This window comes from Lichenostomus cassidix, chromosome 2 (genome assembly GCF_008360975.1).
Source record: "Lichenostomus cassidix isolate B80296 chromosome 2, HeHo_3.0, whole genome shotgun sequence".
Lineage (NCBI taxonomy): Eukaryota > Metazoa > Chordata > Aves > Passeriformes > Meliphagidae > Lichenostomus > Lichenostomus cassidix.
In genome coordinates this window covers 69466180-69489123 of record NC_139482.1, presented here as the reverse complement: position 1 = coordinate 69489123, position 22944 = coordinate 69466180, and the positions used below count along the sequence as shown (strand labels likewise).

Here is a 22944-nt window from a genome sequence, read left to right as displayed (position 1 = left end):
TTAAAAATGTGAATGTCACAGTAGGAGCAGTGCTACTTCATTGCTATTTCTTCCATATTTTCAATGCCCCTACACATGGAAATTAAAGATGCTGCTTTAAGGCCTATTCCAACTGACCTTGAAATAAAAGAGAGCTACAGGTTAATTTTCTTACATCTAAAAGTCACTCAAAAGAATTATTAATCAACAGGGTAGCAGTTGTATAGAAGAAATAAAACTTTATGGCAGATTATCAAATACCATACATTTTCTCAGTTGATTAACAGGTGTTTGTTACACCTGTGCAAAAATTCCCAGGGTTCAATGTCAGCCATTAGGCATTGTCACTGCCATGGTGCAGTGGCCTAGTGTTGATATTCTGAATTGTAGTATTATGCAATGTTTGGAACATGGGATTCGTGTAATCTTTAAAACTAGTGAAATTGCTTTCTTTCTAAAGTATTTCAGTCAGTTATCTTTCTTTGTTTTAAATTCATGAAAAGTAACCATTGCTGCAGCTCATACCCTTAGTTTCCAACAGACTTTTAAGCAGTTTTTGTCCTGTGCAAATCCGATGATCAGTTGTTACTAAAATTTGTGAGATAAAAACAAGAATGCTGTTATGTGGGCTTATTTTGTGCATTAATGATAGGTACAGGTGCCAAGAGATTATTTTAGGAAAACTGCATTCAGGTATTTGGTTATTATAAATGGCTCAAATTATTTATTTATAATATTATTGAATTTCATAATGTTGCTGTAATAATTCACAGCACTAATAAGGAAATGTTCAAATACTTTAAATTACACTATTTTTTACAGAACACTTTCCCTCAAGTAATTTATTCTCATTGAACTCCTGAAAAATATCTGGATAGGTAAAGTTGTTTCCAGTTTACAGACCAAGGAGCAGGGATTACAGATTCCCAGCTGTGAAGAAGTTGCTGGCAAGAGCTTTCTGAGCCTAGAAAGCAAGCTGACGTTAGTTTTCTTTCATTTATTCCTATTTTCAAGCCTCTGCACAGCAGTTCTCTCTTCCAGTTCAGCTTCAGACAGAACTGCTAACATGTACTGATGAGCTTTTAATGAAGCATTTTCATAGTTTGTTTTCTATCCTTTTGGTGTCTGGTATTTTTTTATGTCATGGCAAAATATTAAATCAGTAGGACTTTACAGATGATACTTGATAATAGGATCTTACCTCACAGAGCTTAAAATTTTTATTAGTGTTTATAGTACTGATTTGAGGTATTTCACATAGCATTTCCCTGGGCAACTGTTAGGAGAGATTGAAATGTTTAACATATGTGGCTGTGCACAGTAATATAACACATGATTTTACCGCTGCTATCTGCATGTCCTTTTCTTTTTCCTTTTAATAATTTTTTGCCTTAACAAAATGTTCCTTTTGGAGAGGATCCTTGTGCCTAACAGTCTTTGTCTATGAAATTCCCCAGAACAGGAGTCCTAGCTGGATGGGTGGCAAGGTCTAATAAACCTTTAACCCTTTTTTTTTGTGTGCAGGAGGGGCAGGGGACAGGGGGAAGCTGACTGTGAACTTCTGCAGGGATGTTTCATCCAAGATAAATGGCTTTTTGGACCTGACTAGTTTACAGACATGCAAGCACATCTTCTGGAAGTTTGTGTCCAACAGGGACTTCTGCAGATATGAAAATGTCAGGAGACTTTAGTTCATGTTTCTAGCACAGATGAACAAATTAAGACAAAAGGCCTCAAACATAACTACTTAGCTGGAACTGATATGATGTTCTTTGCTTTGTTATTACTTCCTCTTTTTTAACTGCTGTCCTTTATATTGTTTGTTTTATGAAACAGAGATCCCTAAACTGGTCTTTTTTTTTTTTTTAATCCTGTTTCCTCTTTTAAAAATATTTAACCTTCTCAGTCTGCTCAGTGGATATGCTGTGCACAGTAACACATGAATGGGCACTTCTTGGTAATGTCTGTTATTTAAAGAAGATATTTCAATCCATGTTTTAGGGTCGTGCATGAACACAGTTCATTTTCACTCACAGTAACATGCTGATCCCAGAAGGTGACAAATGTACTTATGAACCTGCAGTAACCAGAGAATAAGCCCCTAAATTAGCTTATCCTTATTGACACTGACTACCTGTTGAGTCATAAATGATAGTGGGAAAGTGCCTTTGGAAGCTTTTGAAACCTTCAGCTGTGATTGACTCTAAAAGACACATTTGGCATCTAAAATTAAAGACAAGATCATGCAATTTTGAAGGACTATTTAGTATGTTGGATATTCAAACTCACTATGTGCCTTACCTAATTATCCCTCATGCTCCCCATTCAAAGAATGGAGAAACTGAGGCTGGCAAAAGAAATAGTGCACAGGGATCACAAAAGAAGCTCTTGATCCTTTGAGTAGTGCATCAGTCTGTCTGTTTTTCAACCAGCTGGCCAATTTTATGTGTTTATTTCTCTAAAAGATGTGGCAACACTGCAGACTGACTTATGTGTGATCAATCTACCACAGTAATTTGTCCAGGGTAGCCATTTCTTTGTGTTTCAGAGGCAGCCTGTCTCCACCAAGCGGATCCATACTGATTTACTTCTTGCTCCTGTGGAGTACAGCTGAATTGAGATGAGAAGTTCTGGTTTTTTCTTTCTTTTAAATTCTGTTTTTATTTTTCTAAAACAACATGAAAGGTGTTCAGCAATTCAGACCTACCCTTAGGGGAATTTGACTAATGAAATTTCTTTTTTGTCCAATGTTGTCTTTTTGAAAGAAATTAAGGTTTTTTGCAAAAGCAAAACTTAAATAAACTGTTTCAGTTAGGAATACTAATCACTGGTCACGAGACATTTACTATCAGGCAAACAAAGAAAAGAGATGAGTTTCTATCAAATGTTCTATTTTGGTATTTGTATGACCAGATCGTAGTAAAACATAAGCTTTGTAATTTGTGGCAAATTAGAACAGCCTTGATTAATACAGAACTAAATTGATATATTGGCTAAGGAGTTAATTGCTTGTGCATAAAGAGCTAGCTATGGGGTAGCTGGGACATAGGATAGATAAAAAGGCTCTGATTTTTTTTTCCCAAATATTTGCATTCCAGTGTCTCCTTGTTTTACTTTCTTTAGTGTATTTGTTTTTTAACCACTCTATTGATTTCCTGCCTGGCATAACAGGCTTTTCAAGGAATAGAAGTTTTCGTCTGAAAAGTTTACTGTAAAACATAGCAATTTTAATTTCAACACAGCCACATTTAAGTTCCCTGTAAGGACCCTTATTCTCTTCAGAGCAGGGATCACATTACATTCAAGGCTTTTGAAAAGCAACAACACCACTGCCAAAGTCTTTCTACCCTTAAAGAGTTCTCATGTGTCGCGTAGCCTTTTTGCTGTCAAATGCCATTGGAGTGTAAATAGTTCGATCCCTGCTAGGGCTGATGTCACTGGACTGAGTTCATTTAGGATATGCATCTCTATATTCACTTCATTTGGAAACACACACACACATATATATATATGTAAAAAAAAGAATGGATGAAAGGCATTTTTCTCCCAAATAATTTGGGTGTCTCTTTCTCTGTTTTAGTCAAATATATGAGAGTAGTTTAGAAAATAGGTGAGCTGGAGTTGCCAAACTTGGCTGTATATCTGAGCAGCCTAGATGGGAAGCCTTTGCAACTGATATTGTCCTCAGCAGCTGACTATCAGAGCATTTCCTTCCTATACCCAAAGCAGCAAAATGACCACATCCAGCAGGCAGAGCTCTTCTACATCTATGGTCAACAACTTGGCCAAAATATTTGATCCAAACACTTTGCAAAACCAAGGGCCAGATAATGGAATGGAACCTCCTCAAATTCGTCATGTTGCGAGAAGTGATGTCAGCACATCTGAAAGTTTTAGCATCATGGATGTGAAGTTTGCCTCCCTTGAAGAGAAAATTGACAAACTGTTGACTCTGCAAGACAATGTCCTTAAGAAGCTTAACAGTGTTTCCCAAGAAATCTGTTGTATTGAAAAAGACATTGAGAAGGTAAAGGCGGAAACATCTGAACCTGGATCAAGGATGGAAAGAAACAAAAAACTGAAAAACAATGAAATGAAGAGACTTTGCCTTAAAATGAAAAAATCTCTTTCTGATATAAACAGGAAAGCAGAGCAGCAGGTTAGAAGGCTAGATGGACTTGAACAAAGTGTTTCTGGACTACAGAAACTTGTAGGGCCTCTGGTTGAGAAGGTGAAAACATTTATAATTCATAATTCAACTGTAAAACATCATGTTAAAAAACGTAAAGTTTGCAAGGCAGGAGCTGGACATCGCTTTAGGATGCACATTTTCTCGGAGACAACAGCTGGTGATCTGCTCAAGGAGAAAAATGAAAAGGTGAGCCCAGGTTTGTGTTTCATCTTGGCAGGAATCATTGCAAGCTACAAATATGTTCTGTTCTATGCTCAGTTTTTTCATTTTGTTGACATTTAAGAAAGAGCAACCAATGTGCTCGAAAAATGAAAAGAACAAGCTGAGCAAGTTTCAGTGGAAAAAATATAGAAAAATCTACTTGTTATACAGACCTTCATTTTTTTCCTAATTGCTCCTTTGCAGCTGTAAAGCATAACAACAAAGACCATAACAAAGATTGACACAGTAGTCTTGGGTCCTGGCCATGAATTTTACAATGATATTTTCTGGATTTATAATTATCTGGGGGAATCAAGTTGCAGCAGTTGTGTAATGTGCACCAGGGTCTAGAGATTAGTGAAACTGGTAAAAAGGCTCCTTGGGTCAGGGCATGTACATATGTTTGTCCCTTATTTCAAAGAACATCTTAAGTGTGCTGTTCCGATCTGGTATTTCTCTCCATTGGTGAGGACTAGGGGACTTCTAAACTGGGATCTGAGGTAGGGTTACTGTAACTGGAGCTGTGGCTCGTGTAAACTTCCCTGGGTAAAAAATGCCTGTGTTACCATAATGGGAGTTTCATCATGTTCTTTAAAGTTCAGATTAAAAGACAGCAAAAATCTCTTGAAAGACTCCATCGACTACTATAAGGTCTTGCAAGGTAGTTTGAGTATTCTTTGTTTGGTAAAGAAAATTAAGGACTTTCTTCTGACAAAGTATGTTGGCATTTAATTAACCCACAGTGAACCAAAGAGGTTGCCTTTCATATTTTGTTCTGTTTTGCTTAGGTTTTTTTTTCTCCCAAAAGCCACATGCAGGCTTTACTCTTTGGCTCATTTAAAGAATAATTCTTGAGTCTGTTTTTCTAAAGATTTTGAGCAGGAAAAACATCATCTGAAGGTATGACTGGAAATGGCATTCCTTGAAAAAAGAAGCACCACACCCAGTATTACTCAGAATGGCCTGGTCAGCAAACTGTGTGTTTTCAGCTTGGTTACCCTAAGGCAACCCCACTTCTTAGACAGACAAGAAGCATTTGAGCCTTCAAAGGAAACTATAAAAATAGCAGTCAGTGCTGAGTAGCAGCAGAGGAACATCTTGTAAAGCCCTGTCAGCTGAACTGACTGATCCGTCACTATGTAAGCATATAAATTGTGCATCCTTGTTTCCAGAGCATCACTATAACTGAAGAGAAAAATTGCTTCCTTGCCAAAGAAGACTGACAACAAAAGTTGTCATTACGGGCCCTTTGAACATCAGGCTGGACTGGTTTCAAAAAAGGAGTTTCAACAAGAGAGAAATTTTTGTTGTTTTATACAATTACTTTGGTAAGAAAAGATATTTATTTGGCCATCTGAGTTTAGGTCTTCTTTTATTTTTCAAAACATCAGTAAAAACATCTGTTGTAAAAGCCCCATTGGAATGAGACCCACAGGTCATCTCTATAATGCTGTATTTATCACTGCATATATATCACTGCAGTTTGTGGTACAGATCTGCCTATCTTGGTGAAAGTACATATTCATCTGAAGTATTTATAAATGTAAACTGAATCAGGCTTGGCATGTTAATGGACTGGCAGTTCCTGGAGACCAGAGTAGGTGCAAGGCTCTCTGCAATAGAAACGCAGGGTTGGAGAAAGGGGAGGACCTTGCACGCTTTGCTGGTGAGTTTGTGGGAGCCAAACAGTGTAGTGGAACAGGAGGAGCTTGGCAGGTCAGAGGGGAGCCAGGATGGCAGAGATGCAGATCCCCCATGGAGGGTTCAGAGCTATAAAATACCTAGAAGTAGAGGCAAGGGGCCTTGAACATGATGGAAACAGAGACAGCCCTACTGAAAAGGATCCAAGAAAGACAGGAGCAAGTGGAGTTTCTGTCTTTTTCCAACAGCAGCTACATTTGTAATCCCCTCACTGATTCATTTTTGTTTAGGCAGACTCTTGGCGATGCTGAGAAGACTTGGTAGGAACTTGTCTAGCATGTGGGCTTAGGAAAAGCAGCATGAGCATGTCTGGAATCATGCTGATGATATTATGATGTTGTTTATATTTTGTTTGTTTAATGAGATAGCATACATATGTTAGCTTGTCATTACCTCCTCTCTGTGTGTTTGATTTATTAGAAAAGGGCCATCATAATATTACCAAGCTATCCTGTGAACAACAGCTGGCTTTGGTAAACACTTAGTCATCTTAGGTTTAAGTAAAAACAGACTTGAAGTCAGCCCTGCATTAGGAGTAACAGAACATGGAATGATATCCTTCAGCAGAGACTGCTGAGCTTGGCTGTCAGCTAAGTAGGAGACTGTGTGTACCAGCATTTAGGGCAAACAGACTCTCCACTGGGTGAGGGGGTAACATCAGCATCTCTGAGCAAGTTAGTCAAAAGGCTGGTCCAGGAGACACTGTGGAGTTGGTTGCTCATGTCTCCGTATTTGAACTGGATTTACATATGTTCATGTATGTTTTATATAGTTGTGATTAAAGTAAAAAGAAAAGCAAAGGAACAGAAAAGTAGGGGATCGTCACCCTTGTGGAGTTTTACACCTGAAATGTACCAGTGATAGCTGGTGACATAGCAATTAACAAATTCACCCAAATGTGCAGATACCAATCCTTGCTTCTCTTAACAGAATCCTCGTTCCTGTCTCTAGTCCACACCTGACGATAATTTTGAACAGTGCTGACCCTGTAGAAGTGCCAGCTGCCAGGCAGTAACAACAACATCTCTTGTATCAGAGGTGGACTTCGTGTGGCAACGCTGAGAAACTCTTCAATCCCTTTAGACATACACAGTCCTATTCTATTTCTGTACGGTCATGAACAAGGCAATCCATTTACTGCAGTTAGTTCAGAAGGACAGTACCCACTGCTATGCACTACTGGAGACGATCAGATATTTTGGATGATGTTCCTATTTGTCATCCACCCTGCTCCAGCTATGAGTAAATTCCAGCTCTTAATTCTAACAGCTAAGCTGTCTGAAAAATGTTTGTCTGTCCCCAGCCTGGTTCTGCAAAATAATCCAATCATAATTTATGAATGAATTACTAGTAGGTGGTGCAGTAGGCAGCTGTAGGTACAACTGGATAAGGCAGTGAATTGTGTTCACATCCTGCTCACCTGCCATTCCATCCTTCCTTCTCTAGAGAGCTGCTGCACTTTGCTTAATGTAGTATTGTTTTTAAATTTTTCCTAACTGTCTCTTTTTACGGAACCAGATTAGTAGAGAGCTGTGAAAGAGGCAGATCAGAGAGAGAAGAGGGGGAATGAGAGTGAGGTAAAGAAGGGGTATAAGCAGCTGGGGTGTGTAATCTCTCTCCAGGCATCAGCAGCAGCCAGAACAATTTCCTAATCATGGGCTCCACAGGCGCATTTTGTGCTCTTGCAAAATATAGGGATTGCTCTCTCCTGAAGCAAATTTCTGCTTTCCTGCCTTTTACTGCCATCCTGAAATACCTCCACTGCCTCATGCCGGAGTTTAGTTTATTTCTGGTTTGGGTTGAAGTTGTAATATCGTGTAGCCTGTAGACACTTCATGCTTTGTCAAAGCTGCCAAATGTCTCACGGTCATTTTCCACTGAGGGCAGCATGACCTTATCACCACATGGCTGACAGTAGTAGCGTGTATTACTTGTCATTTAAGTTATTTTGTCACTATTGCCACTCAGGGAAATCAGCAGTTCTACAGTAAGGGTATTTAAAAGCCTTAAGGTTTTCCTCAAATTCACCTTTTTAAGTAGTCTGTGATAATCCTGTTGCAAAATGTTCCTGTCTATAACTTCATTTTCAGTCCTGTTTCTTCCACTTATAAAGAAAGAGGATAAAATAATACTTCACTTATTTCCTCCACATTAAAGAATTTAGAGATTCTATGCAAATACTCACCTGGAGAGTCAGAAAGTCCATTTTGTTGCCATCGTAAAGCAGTGTTGAACTTCCTGCACTTGCCTGCAGGTGTCTGTAACTTTGGTTTCCTGACATTTCTACAGGCTTTGCTGTAGGACTAACAACGATTAGCAGTTTGGGGCTGTTTCCCACACTAAAGACACCCCAGCAGTGGGAGCTGTGTTTTCTGCTTGAACCCTCCATCCCTCCTGTGCAGGTAGCACACTGCAATTGCAGGTCACTGGTTGCTTTAGTGAGAGCCCACAATGAAACTGCTGTTTGCCACATGTGTTTTAAGATCCATTCAGTCTCAGTCTATAACTGTTCTGATTCCTTCATTTTGCCTACAAATGCTAATAGGTCCCTTATGTCTTATTTAAATTCTCTCCAAATTGGCCATGTTCTGTGTATTTTTCATCTTTCAGCCAAATAGGTGGGAATTGTTTCTTTTTTTTTTTTTTACGTCTATTTGCAAGAGTTTCTGCTGTGCTCAGTGGTTTCAAGGGTACAGATTTCTGCAGAATCTCAGCAGATTGGTTTTCTGCTGCTTGGGCAATGCAGCTGGTCTGCACTCTCAGGTGCCATTATACTTGGGAATGGTCTTCTTTCCCTCAGGACAGATGCCTTTACTTCAATATGTTCTTGGTAGAAGAATTTCATCTTTTGAGCGAGGTGTCTTATATTAGAGTTAAAATTCTCTCTCTGACTATCTATAAAACTGGTATGTTTTCTCAGGACAGTGTTTTCATCTTGTTGTGCCCTGTTCTCTCCCTTACTGGCAGCCATAGAAGTTGTTTCATGCCTTTTCAATTTGTAAGGCTGTTTGTTTCCATTTACACTCAGAACTTGCTGTCTGCTGTACAATGTTCCCTGCATAGGATCCTGTCCTAAACACTGTTGAAATTTTGCTCTCTCTGCAACTCTGAAAACATATGAAATCTAAGTAGACACATCTAATTTCTAAATACCTGCATGCCACTTTTGGGCATGACATCAATGCCCATTTCTTAGAGTGACCATTGTAGGAATTCGTTACAATTCCCTTCCAAAATTAGGGAGACCTCATGATGAAGATAAAGAGATAACTGATAAGTGCAGGAAAGCATCCATTTGAAACAGGACAGCCACTACTTCTCCAGCACAGTCAGTGGGAAGTCAGCAAACTTGAGTGTGGAATGGACAACATTTTGGCTTCACAAATCTTCAGGTTATTCCCTTGGATGATGTTCTTCTGAGGGATTTTTCACATGCAGAGTTTGTTACCTCATTACCAATGTATTTTCAAAGCAGTGGGTCACATAGAAATTCTCTTGTATTTTGTTTTGGGGGAATCACAATTCTCATGGTTCAGAGCTTATTTTTTGTGTGCGATTAGAAGATATTTGTGGATTGAGTTTGGATTTTACAGAAGAATGATTTCTTTATTTAGTTCAAGGAGCTCTCTAAAAATCATGGAAAAGTCAAAATCTTTTCCTGAAAGTGCCAGCAGTTGTTATAGTGTACCAAAAATACAATGACATGGAAGCAGATGCACCACTGGCCGATAAAAGCAGAATTATTCCCATGTTTTTTAGCATTTATAAGTTTGTATTAAAAATACTTTTACTGAATATTTTACACTGCTGGGGGCTGGGAAAGGGATATGTATTGAAGAAGAGCATGAAAGGGCAGGAGGGGATGGAGTCCACGTATGATGAATGGCACAGGAGGCATCGCCGTGCATGCGATTGCCCCAAGGTGTCTGTCATATGTGGTGCAATCTCCTGTGAACCGGTGAGGAGATTCTGGGATCATCCTCAGTACAGTGCTCAGGTGGCAAAGCCCAGAGCTGAGTTCTGGCTGTTAGGGAAACTCATTAATTGCAAATCTCAAGTGATTTAATAATTTGGATAAATGAATGGTGATCAGATCTTACACAAACCAGGTTATCTTACCATAATACAGCTCTGCAAATTATCAAGAATATGGGTAAGTGACACTGAGTTAAAATGTGGTTTAGGCATATGCAAAGGTTTGTGTCTTGGTATTGGCAGATGGAAGCTGAAGATAAAGTCTTGGTACCAAATGAAATGTTATGGGATAAAGGACCTCTAACTAAATGGTTGAGGCTGCTTCAGGAGGCTGTTCATTACAAAAATTTTTGCAATTGGAATAAAAGAATCAAAGAGTTTTATTAGGTGAATAAAAAAATCTGAATTGTAGCTAAAAAAACATTCCAAGGGTAGGACTGCTGCAGTATAAAGAAGGAATTTGACTATGTGCAGCTCATTAAAAAGGAGTCAGATGTCTATAAAAGACATTAATTTCATGCTGCATTTGAAATTTCTATTAGAGTATATTATATTTATATATATTATTGCTTTTTGCTTAATTTCTGCAGGTTTCTAAAGTCAATTTAAATAATTTTTTTTTTTTCCCATTGGTCTATACTGAAGTTTCAGGCTCTGGACTATTTCACATTATTCTGTATCATCACCTGGGCTTTTATTTTGTCTCTCTTACTTAGGGTCTTGCGATGCTCTGTGAAGGAATATGTTTAAGTCTAGGTATTTTTGAAGACAAAATTGTGTAGATACAGACACCTTTTTGCTGTGGTATACTTTACAGGGTCACTACACAGACTTTCATATTTAACCTTTTGTGAAATGAAAATGTAAAATTCATTGGCAGTTTTTTTTCTTTTACGACTAGGAAAATTACTTTAGTGCCATTTACCTAATTTTATGTATTCAAGTCATTACAGAAAGGGGAAAAATAATGTTTTCAACTAAGAAATATTGGTTACTGTAATTTTAGAAAATAAGAACTAGAAAAAGTTATGTTACCTAAGTTTGCAAAGAATAATACATAAATAAATAAAATATTTTTTGGGATTAAGTTAAAAAGACCCTTAAGAAAGCTCTAACACTCTGAGAGGAGTGATATGAAGAGTAATTAGGCGGCATAGATGTCTTTAACAAACCACCACACCTTTCAGATGAGATTTTCAAAGAGTGTGATAGCTTTAGGGAACTGTGGGCTCTCAGAGCAGCTGCCCAGCTGCCTGGGCCTGGATGTCACACATGCCCCTGACAAACTACAAGGAGGTCTTTGTGCCTCCTGTGGCTGGGATGGGAAGGATACCTTGACTTCTGTCAACTCCAGAGAAACTGGTGAACCCCCACCCTTTAGAGGGGAGAAATAATGAGCAAAAGTTCTTGTTTTTATTGCCAGGTCAAGATTTGACAAGTTGAAATATTGCTACAAATAGCAAAATGTGGAGAAAACTGGGATGTTAATGTATAGACTACTCATGTATTTACAAATAGTTCAATATCTAGGCCTGATATTTGTATTTCTCACTCTGGTGCACAATTGTCCCTATATTTATTGCAAAGTGGTTCCAAAGGATATCAGTAAATATTTAATTTGTATTTTTTTTTCCCCCACTTTAATTAGTATGAGCTCCTCATCTGCTGGTAAAATGTCAGAGATCAGAAATGGTGCTTGAATAAACATGGCAGTAATTTACGTAATTCCCTGGCTGTCTCAGGTATTCAGCACTGTCCTGTGTTCCTTCCACTAGACAGATTTTCAAAAGCTGGCTTCTGTATTTCACACCTGCAAACTACAGCAATATTTAGTTGGAAGTGCTGTGTGTCTGCAGTTAATTCTGAATGCAGAAGTGAAATCTGGCCTCATGCATCAAAGAGCTTGGAGGCCATTTCTCTGGTTATTTGCTCAGCTGACTGTGTTTGATCAGAGCTGATGTCCTCAGCAGTACAGAGAGGCTGACATACTTACAGGAATCCGAGCGCATTACTAATTGCCGACAGAGTGAAGAATAAATAAGTCTGCGGCTTTTCCCTATTTTTTTTTTTTTTAGTGCTTTTTAGAGCTTTGGTTGATTCCCTGTGTTCCATCTGGCAACATTACAGTTATATTTAAGTTCTCTGGGAACAAAGCTTCAATTTATATTTCAAGGGTATGTACCTGGTTGTATTGTGACCTTTTTTTATTTTGTGGCCTGCAGCTTCCTGGGACCAACTGCATCCCAAATAATTATCAGTCGCAGGTCTTATGCTCATATTACAGTTTCCTTGACCCTTGCAGATCAAGATTTTCTGAACAAGTCCTGTTGAAATCCTTCCATGCAGTTACATCCAGTTTGTCTTAACTCTTTTGGCTTCTCATGGAATTTCCTTTCCCTTGAACTCTGTTTATAGCAGATACACATTGCTTCGATTTCATGCCTATTTCCTATATGGCCTGATGAAATTAAAATAAAAAAATAAAGCATAAAAATTGCAGAGGGCTCACCAGAACAAATGTTTAGCGATAGGACTGTTTGGTGCCCAGAACTGTGGGACTTCTTGGATGCTTAAGATACTCAAAATTACGTTCCTGAATCTGGGTGTTTTGTTGGGATATGTACAACACTACTTTAGCTGGTAGTCCCTCTGGAAAATATTTGGAGGTATCTCCATTTTTCACACCTTTTGGTTCTATTAATAATAATGACAGTGCCAGTTTCATGGCACTGTGAGAGGAAGAAGGCAGGTGGAAAAAGCAGCACTGAGTAACAGCAGATGCCATGTTGTACTGTGGTCACCATCCTACCAACAAGTCTAGGAGTGGCCAATGAAAAAACACACTGAGTACACAGTGGAGAAACAGGAGCTAATTTCCACAAAGGTAACAGTAAGAGCAGAGATTTTATGAGGACCTGGATTGGTATGAAGCACCTCTAGATGTCACTGCAACATTGTAAAATGTAGGTAAGAGTAGGGTACAAAGCTGAAGTTATGGCTTATGCACTCCAATCACTGGTTACTGTCTCTGTCAGCCCTTAATAAATCATTGCATCATTTAAAAAGTCTTTACCAAATGTTGATTAAACAGCAAGAAACTTTTTTATATCTTTCAGTAAGATTGTTACTGAACATTTTGCTAGAATATTAAATATTCCAAGATTTGGTTTAACCTAATCTAGTTTTTTAACAGCAAAAGCTAGTGCAGGGCAGCAGCTGATTTCTGGATGTTTAGTCTCTTTGTTTTAGTCTCTGAGGTTCAGTCCTAATCTTTCCTGGTTTTATTTTTATGCCAACACTGATGCTGATTACAACTGAGATAATTTCTTTTGCTTTACAGAGGCACCAATTCAAATGGCTTGATAGTGATAGTAGTGATTGGAATAAAGACCATCATTTATAGGAAATTTGTGAGTTAGAACGCAGAGTATTTGGATTTCATAAGAAAAAAAGAAAAGAAAAAGTCAGTCTGCGGTTTCATGAGGACCGATGCAACATGCACACTGTATAAATTGACTAATATGTCAATTGTGTTCTCCACAGGTCATCAAAGAAAAAACACATTTGAATGAAACAGAAACTAAAGAAGAGAAGCCACCAGATTCAACAGGTTAGACTATTTTTTCTCTCATCTGTTTCTAGTTCCTTATAAATAGCACAGAAATAGCCATGGCTTTCCTGAGCAGCTCCAGTGAAGTTGTTTGGGTTATGTGTGTGCTCATCAGCATGAGTGAGCACAGGGCATCCAACTGGTCAACAAGGTGCTTTGCATGAGGATTTTATTAACCTTGACTTGGCTGACAATAATTTTGAGTGAGAAAAACATTTTCTAGTGCTGTGTCTGAAAGGAAGCATTTCTCACCCATTATATCCCAGTTTTAAATAAGTAGTCTGCTCTTGCTTAAGGACTCACTTGGACTGACCTTGAAAGTGGGAGAGGAAAGCAAATGCCTAGTTCAAAATTCAGCAGAATCTATACTAAGTGTGCAGCCCTACTTTAATATTATTACTGACTATCAGACAACCACTGGCAGATTCCTTTGTAATCTCTTTACTTACAGATGGAGCCATCCAGCAGAGCCAGTCCTGCCCACAGGAAGAAAAAGTTGATAAGCTTAACAAGGAAAATGCCAAGAAGGAAACTTTCCTTCTGCTTGAAGTGGATTCTCCCAAATTTCATACCGAAGAGTCAGAGGAGAAAAAAGAAAGTTTGTCTTTGGAAAGCCATTTTGAATATAGAGGAAACTCTTTTCAGGAATCCTTCACTCCAGAAAAGCAGCAGGAAGAAGATGCTGTTGATGATGCTTGTCAAAAACCAACTGTACAGGAGATAGAGAGTGAGTCCCCAGCAGATGAGGAGAAGAAGGAGGATCATCAGGTGCCTGAAGATGAACAACAAGAGGAGAAAGTGAAGGAAGGGAAGGAAAATGCTGGTAAGAGTGAAAAAGGTGTTGACGAACCACCAGCTCCCTCCCAAAAGGAAGATGAAGCAGAACAAAGTCATGATGAAGAGTTATCAGAGGGAAGGTAAGGTCTGAAACTCAAGCTACACATTCTTAAGAAACCCTTGCTTCAGAAAAAATGTGTAGTTCAAGTTTCAAGTCAAAGTGGCTGGTTAATATAAATATTGGTGAAAATTTTGCCCAATACAAAAGTGAAAAATATGTTTATGTCTCTGATCTAAGTGAAGTTATACTCTTAAAAAAGACAGACAAACCATCCACCACACATGGTATTAGCAGTGTGCTGTGTGTGGGGAAATGTGTTAGGAACATGGAAATTATGTTTTGCTATTCTTTATCTTGGAGGAGAATTCTCCCGTACTGCAATGTCATATAACATGAGCAAAATAGATTAGGCCATCTGCCAATTGGGAATTAATTTACTGCAAAATGTAGTAACCTAAGGGATAACATAAAAATGTGAAAATTTGCCCAGGCAATTGACCTGATAAATTTGTTTACTGTAATTCTTTATTCGCTGCATTTAATATATGGCCTTTCAGGGATAAACAGGTTTAAGCTCTCAGGAACCTATATGAATAAAGTGAAATTCCAATGCTCTCCCCTTCCTTTAAAGGTGAGATTATTAGCCAAATGTCAAATTTAGAAGAACCTAGGTGAGGTTTTCAGTAACAGAAACATTTTGCTGTCATGATTAATTTAAGGGCCATTTTTATTTCTCAAGGTGAATTTTAAACCAGTGAATTTTACACCACGAAACAAAATAGCTTAATGTTATTTGAATGCAATACTCATGTAGGCATTTTTCACGTGCGTTTCTAAATTTGCTCTGCTTTAAGTGTACTCTGCACTAATACCATGTTTTGTCCTTGCAGGTGTAAAAGCTGCGAAAAAGGTACAGGAATTTCTAGTTCAATCCCTGAGCAGACCTGCCAATTTGAGCATAGTGGTAGCAGTGAGCACCTAGTGCATGATGAAGGCCTAGTCAAAGATGACAACAAAAAGAGCAGGGTAGTTGCAGAAAGTACTGATGGCGTATGTAAAACTGTAAAAAGCTCTTAAAGGAGATATCCTAAAGGCAAAACATTTGATTCTGCTGCTATTACAGTGATGAACAGAGAGAGATCTGTAGAAGGGGATGATTTCATGATTGTACTTAGTAGTGGAAGACAGTGTGCATGGTATCTCTGATGGGAAACAGTTTCTCATGGACCGCATCTTAAGCTGATGAGAAATAACATGATTCTGCTTGCTTTCATATTAGAGGCTTTTGTTCCCTCAGAAATGATTCACAACTAATTTGCTTCTGCCACAACTACTCCACTAACACTCTCCCCTCTCTCTCTTCTTTTAAAAAGAGATCTAAACCCCCTAAATAAAGAGTGAAGGGAGAAATTATATCAGGTGTGGCAAACATGGTCGACCTGTTGAAGTGTTGAGGATGTGTGTTAACAGGGAATCTGCAATGCTCTGGACATAGCCTGAGAAACCAGCTTGCTCATATTCGTACCATTGTACTGTGAAGTGAGAACAACTGCAGTCTACAAAGTAAAGAAATACAGACTTCTGTGTGGAAGCCTGAGTGGTGCTGTTGAGCAGTCAGATAAATGGTGCTCAAGCACCGAACTCTGAGGCAGTGCTCACCATGGTGAGGCAGAGATTTCTAATATTAGACCTCCAGTTTGAGGATTTCAGTGCCTATTCCTGTATATGAAATTATGGCACGTGAGGAGGTGGCCTGAAAGACTTGAAATTATATGCATGTGCATGTGCATGCATAGGACTCAGGATGAATTTATCTGCTTAGGGAATGGGGGGAGAGTGTGAGAGGGAAGCATTTATTCCAGGTTTGTGCTAGGTTTTTGTAGCAGAAAACAGGAGATAGCACACTAAAGCTTTAAAGTCCATAAACTGTTGCGAGCTCTGGTAGATTGTTAGGGATGACGTTAAGTTTAGAGTGTCTCTGTTGAAGCATCTTTGATCTGAAATAGGAAGTTGTTCTTGAATAGGGAGAAATCCCCTCTGGTTTGCAGGAAAAGAAGAATAGAGGGTCTGTCATGGGGAATATCTTGAAGACAAAAACTCAAACATAGTTTTGAAATGCGGTCTGGCGTCATTAGAGGAATATTTCCTTGCCCAAAGTTTGGTAACGTTTTGGACCTGAGCTTTCAGAAAGACATTTTCTTCTGTCACTTACATGCTGGTGCTGATGGAGTTTGTGTTTTTAGAGTCAAATTTTGCCTTAGGTTTAGAGGTTTTCTTGGCATTTTGTGGGTCTCAGTAACGTGCAAAGACCCATACTTACAGTCGTGCAATTCAAACTCCCCAGAATCCCAAGTAGGTGGCAAACTTCCAGAAGCCCCAGCTTTTCACAATTCCTTGACCATGAACTAACTTCCTGACCATGTAAGTTATTAACACTGTCCAAAAAAAATCTAGGTACGCAGCTGGCGTCCTGGAAAAATGGACATTCACAGTGAATAAGGACAATGTACTGCTACATTAATGACCAAAGTGTTCCTGCCAGCTACATGCTGTCATGGGGTTTCTTGTTTGTGTTTTTGATCATTTTCACTAGAGTAATGAATGGTTTTAAAATTGCTCAACAAGCCTCCCACAAAATGGAGCTGGCATTCAAAACCAGAGAGTTCATGTTGAAACACTGGGGCTGTAGCCCTCCCAAACGGTTGAAGAAGTATTTGCCACCTTGGTCAGCCAAAGGTCACTCTCGGGAATATCAATCAAATTAAAAACAACATGGGTAAGAAATTGAAGTCACAACAGCCTGTAAAAAGTCCAAATTAGGCTTGGAGGGCTGGTCTCCAGTAGGGATTTTGACATCAGGATGGCAGAAAAGTCCAGCATGTGGAGGTCCAGAAAGTAACACCAGAGACCTGCCAAAACTCCATAGCTGCTGCAGTGCAATGTTGGGAACCATCCCTTTTCTGCCGCTCTTTACCTTTTATCTGCCATCTTTTTTTAAGGACAGAAATTCTTCAGAGCAGCATATCACAGTTACCATGTGTCCTACCACACCGGGTCCTGAGCCATACTGGAAACCCCAAGTGCTGTCCGCCAGGGTGAAACTCCCTCATGTGCACAAGCTCTAAATGTGATCTTTAAAGGTGATGACCACACTGTGGAAAAGGACGAGTTTTGTCAATCAGTTGAGAAGGGAATTCTTCGCTGTGAACAGCAAAAGAGGGAAATAGCATCTCTTAGCTGGGCCTGCAGGATAGTTCAGTTTCTCTTCCTGCCCCACTAGAGAGTTACAGTACATGCTCGGCTATTAATAGTCCCTGAGGAGGAAAAAATGTTTTAAAAATTGAGAGATAAGGCTGAATTGCAGAACCCCCTTGTGAGTATGAAGCTACATTGGTATAGTCTAATGGTCTTCACTTTGCCTCTCCCTACTGTTGCACAGAAGATAACTTAATATAGGAGTCCTTGTCTTAGTAGTGTAGCTTCCCAAAACTCACCTTTTTTATGAGCCAGAGCTGCTGAAATAAACCCCTTCTTCAATAACAAAGACCTATTTATAAAACGTAAAGGAAGTGTATTCAGTTCTTAAATGAACTTATATAGGGAAAAGAGGAACTAAAATATGAGATAGACAAGCACTGCATGTGACCATTCATATGCTCTCTGTTTTGTCTTTTGTAGATGATATTCCTACTCCACCAGCACCATTTGATCACCGGATTGTCTCAGCCAAAAGGGTGGGGATCAGCAATTATTATAATGTCAACGAGGATGAAATTCTGGGAGGGTAAGTCAGGTGAAGTAAATCAACTTGGAAAGCAAGGCACAAATTTACAGCCAAGCACCCTGGGAGGTGGATGAAGGCAACATGCCCCACTAGAGCTGAAGTCATGAAAGTCTAAGCTCTTACAGTGCTTTACAGAGGGATGAAAAAAGGAGGCTGGTTTTACAGTGTGAGTGACTTTTGGCTTGCTATTTGGCACCAGCAGACTTGGCCTATGTTTGGCATTGTTCTAGGTCAGCCTGATGCCCTCAGGGTTTATGACAGGGCTCCTAGGATGCTGTAATACTTTACCTCACATTACAGCTTGCAGGATGTAGAGACATGTTGAAGTCTTCTTCCTCTCGGTGTGTCTTACCCCTGAAAACACATGCATGTTTTCAGATAGATTAGCAGGCTGATCTGACAGGCCATGCAGTTACTTCTCTCTCATGCTGACATTATTTAGGAGAGTAGGATCTTATAATTTTTCATGGCAATGTACTCTTGGATAAGGCTTTGTTTTGTCAAGACATCACAGCCCTCCCATGGAGGAGAACGATGTGATGGAGAGGGGCAGATGGTGCACAGAAGTGAGTCATTATCCTTACAGTATACCCTTGACTTCCCTGGGATAAGTCATTGCATGTTATGAGGTGAGTATGGTGAATCATACAAGTGGGATAGTACCAGACAGAACAGTGTGTGATGTTGCTGTGCCTAAATGAGTAGTAGCACGTACAATCTACACAATGAAACAGCAACAATAGAACAATTGAAATGGAAGCCAGGAGAGAGAGGATAGTTTATGTTGTTTATAATGGAGTTTACATTCAGAGTTGACACCTGTACCACTGGATGATTTGATGTTTTTTTTCTTTTCTAGAGGACGATTTGGGCAAGTGCACAAATGTGAAGAGAAAGCAACAGGTCTCAAGCTGGCAGCCAAAATTATAAAAGCAAAAGGTCCAAAACAGAAGGTTGGTAGAGCATGATATTAGTCTTTTTTTCCGCAATGGACTACGCACTTAAGCTACACAACAGACCTTGACCAAGTGTCTCACAAGCCATCACACTCATAGGACCTGATGGATTGCCATTAACTCTAGTTCTATTTCTTTTCTCCTCCAAAACTTCTAGTAGCTCATAAAAGTACTATTTTTGGGGTATTCTCTGTTTCTTTTAAATCTTATTTTCTTTTTTTTTCTTTTTCCTTCCTTTTGTTGCTAATTTTATTAGTGTTTTCTTTCATGGTAAAAATGTTCGTCAGGCCTGTGACATAGTGTATTCACTCTCAAGCACACTATAGCATTTGCTGCAATGGCTTGATGTCAATGTGGGGGATGCTGATAACAGACATGATTTGGGCTCCTGACATCAACACAAATACAGATGAGAGGAATTAGTCGGGGCTGTTTTGCAAACCTCTTGGTCACCTGGGACTTGTTTTCACAGGAAAGACATGTAACATCCTTTGTGTGACATTGGTGTCATTAATGGCATTCAAGAGTGGGATTTGTCTCAGGCAACTGGGATTGCTAAGGTGTAGCTGTGGCCAAGCTGATCACCAAGAATCCCTTTATAATGAATGGAGAGAGATTGACACCACCAGAGAATGATTCAGCATGTCTAGAATAGTTGGGCTGAATGGATGTGTCAGTCTCTCCCCTCTGACTGCAAAGTAAGGTTTTGAGGACTGTCCTGGACTTAGCTTGATTTTGTGCACCTACAGCTGTTAGAACAAAATTCTCCATTCTCCTCTGCTTCTCTTATTTCCTTATGTCCCTCTGAGCCTACCACTTTCCTTTTCCACCAAATAGCTCATTACTGAAACGCCCCGCTCAAGCTCTGAGTTCAGTCTGTTAGTTCCTATAGCCTTGACATCTACCACTGCAGGAGCCGTGAGTTTGGTTGCCACAACTTAAAACATGAAGATAATGTGGTTTTGCTTCAAATGTAGCTTTCTTAGGAAAAAAGGCACCTGAAGCAATATTCATGGCTCTTTACAGGATGAAGTAAAAAATGAAATCAATGTCATGAACCAGCTGAATCACGTGAACCTCATCCAGCTATATGATGCCTTTGAATCTAAAAATGACATTGTACTCGTCATGGAATAGTAAGTGTGCCCTTCCCTTCCCTTCCCTTCCCTTCCCTTCCCTTCCCTTCCCTTCCCGCTTTACATGCTTTACATGCTGGGTTATCAGGCTAATTAGGCACAATATACCTGCTCTAAGGTCAAGGTAAGAAGATGTTGTTTCAAGGAAGTCAAAAAGGCCAAAACTAAAACATAAAAAGGCATGGCAGAATGTTCAAAAATAGGTGAGTTTGACTAATCTGGACATTCTCAGACAGTTCTCTGAATTTGGTTTACATTTTGGTTAACATATCACAAAAGAAAAATATCTGTGTACTTATGAATGGATAAGCTGGAGGCATACTGAAATGTGAAGGGAAATTAAGTAACTTTTGTTGACTTTAGCTAGTTTGAGATTGACATTTTGGATCCTGTCCCTCTTAAACTTGGAGGGAAGAGACTGCAGATTTAAATGCAGATTCTCCATTGCGTTGTCTTGGTTCTCCATGGAACTTCATAAATTTCACTGGTACAAAATGACGACTCAAGAGAGCATAGTATTCGAATTTCAAGACTTTCATGGTTTTCAATGGATGGGAGACTGGACTCAGGCCTTGAAGAGGTTCAGGCCAGTATGCATCAGAGCCCAGTTTTTAGAAAGTTCAGATCAGAGTACAAGTTCATCTTACTAAACTTGACTGTGAATGATAAAAATAGTCAGTAGTACAGTTTCTGCATTAGTCTTACTGTATGGGATTGGATTTGAACTTGGTCACTAATGTCTTTTTCTCCTCAGTGTGGAAGGAGGAGAGTTATTTGACCGAATTATTGATGAAAACTACAACTTGACAGAGATGGATACTATCTCGTTCATAAAACAGATCTGCAAGGGAATTCAGTACATGCACCAAATGTACATTCTTCATTTGGATCTCAAGGTAGAGTTTTGAGATGTATGTTTTGTGCAATGACAGATGTGGAAATTCTTATTCTTAATGGCAGGCCATAAAGCTTAGCAGATTCCTGTGGCAGAAACAACAAAGAGCCTTATTCTGCTTTCCTTATTTCAATGCATATTTACTTTAGCCACATTGAGATCAGTTAAATTACTACAGGACTAAGTAAATTAGATGAGAATTGTGGTCATATGTCATCAAGCATCATAGTGCATAAATTTTTCCACAGACTGATTTTACAGAAAGCCAGTAGGTGACTACAAATGCATGGCTATTGTCAATTTCAATATTTAGATCTCGAGATACGGTGCAAATATTATTTAATTCAACTGCACAAGATACGTGTTTACACATCAGCCATGGGGTGGCAATTTCCCCTGTTTTACTACGCAGAAATCAAGGCATGAGTGAGTGGAACTAAATTCAAGGATCATTCAGAATCAGTGTAAAAGGCTAACACAACTTTCTGAGTACTACACCAAAGTGCTGTTGTCATGAAACGGCATCAACAGATAGCCACATTAAGGGAAACTGCATTAAAAAGTACTTTCTAAAATGAAAGAAATAAAAATAGTCAGTGGCTAATGTAATGAATACAGTAGGTCTATGTTGGATTAGATAATGGCTGCTAGGATAGTTGATAGCCCAGAGAAAGGTGGCAGATACTCTCCCATGTACTTAGATCTTCTGCTGTTATATAAAATATTTGACTGCATATCCAAAAAGCATCCTCACTTCCTTTTAAAAACAAACCCACCAACTGCACATTCTTACTCTGACTGACTGCAAATAGTCAACTGCCACCACTTAGAAAAAATTTGTTGTTATTTTTCATTAAACTCTACATTTGAGCTGGCTCTTTTTCCCTTAGTCCAAGTTTTTATTAAATAATGGACTTTTTTCTTACCTCTATTTAGTGCAGGAATAAAAATCTTTAGTTTTATGACTGGCTAGAAAGCTTCCTAGTGATCCCTGTGCTTTACAACACAATAAAACGAAACAAGAAGTGCACAAGATGGTTTTCTCTTTGGTGAGATTTTTATAACTGCTGCTGTTTTTGGCTTGTAATAACTGAGTTAATATAGTACATCTTTAATGTTGTTAGCATATATATTATTGTAGTGGCTAAGGAAACGAGCAGATGCTTGTTGGGACCTGCTTCAGTAGCCGATCAATGACCAGACTTACTTTTCTCTTTCTCTATAAACATCCAGTTACCTAGAAACCTGTCAAACAGAAGTTCACACAGTTCTTTGGGACACATTAATTATGACCCTGAGATGGCACAGTTTTAATATGAGGTCAAAGTGCTGACAAAAAGATACATATACAATCCAAGAAATTAATCCCAGAGACCTCTTTTCATGTGCTTGCCAGCTATAGCTTCTCCCTTCTGTTTTGCTTGTTCATAGATTGCTGTCAGTAACAAATGAGTTTGGGAAAGAAAGCTTGAAATTGAAAGAAAATCATCTTGACCATAATCATCCAGAACCTCAGAAACTATGGACATATGGTGTTTAAAAGTCCTGCATGTAAAATGAATTAGTAATGGTGACAAAGGTTAACTAATGTTTTAAGTGTTGAGGGCTGTTTTGTTTCAAAGAGGACTCACTGAGCAATACGACAGAGTAGCTATAAAAGTGCTGGCAGTGAATATG

At 39.0% G+C, this 22944-nt stretch overlaps 1 protein-coding gene across 2 annotated transcripts in view; it reads left to right on the top strand.

Annotated features, from left to right (window-relative positions):
- Positions 1–22944, top strand: part of MYLK4 (myosin light chain kinase family member 4) — an 80498-nt gene that overhangs the window by 45736 nt on the left and 11818 nt on the right. The window contains exons 1-8 of one of the 2 annotated variants that reach the window (XM_085052023.1): positions 3470–4357; positions 13592–13658; positions 14110–14575; positions 15387–15406; positions 18175–18280; positions 19140–19233; positions 20263–20372; positions 21127–21268. In XM_085052023.1, coding sequence (XP_084908149.1) covers positions 3713–4357; positions 13592–13658; positions 14110–14575; positions 15387–15406; positions 18175–18280; positions 19140–19233; positions 20263–20372; positions 21127–21268 — 1650 coding nt within the window. In that variant the 5' untranslated portion in view covers positions 3470–3712. Of the gene's footprint in view, positions 1–3469; positions 4358–13591; positions 13659–14109; positions 14576–15386; positions 15407–18174; positions 18281–19139; positions 19234–20262; positions 20373–21126; positions 21269–22944 lie in introns of those variants that run through there. The other variant, XM_085052024.1, reaches the window with a different exon arrangement.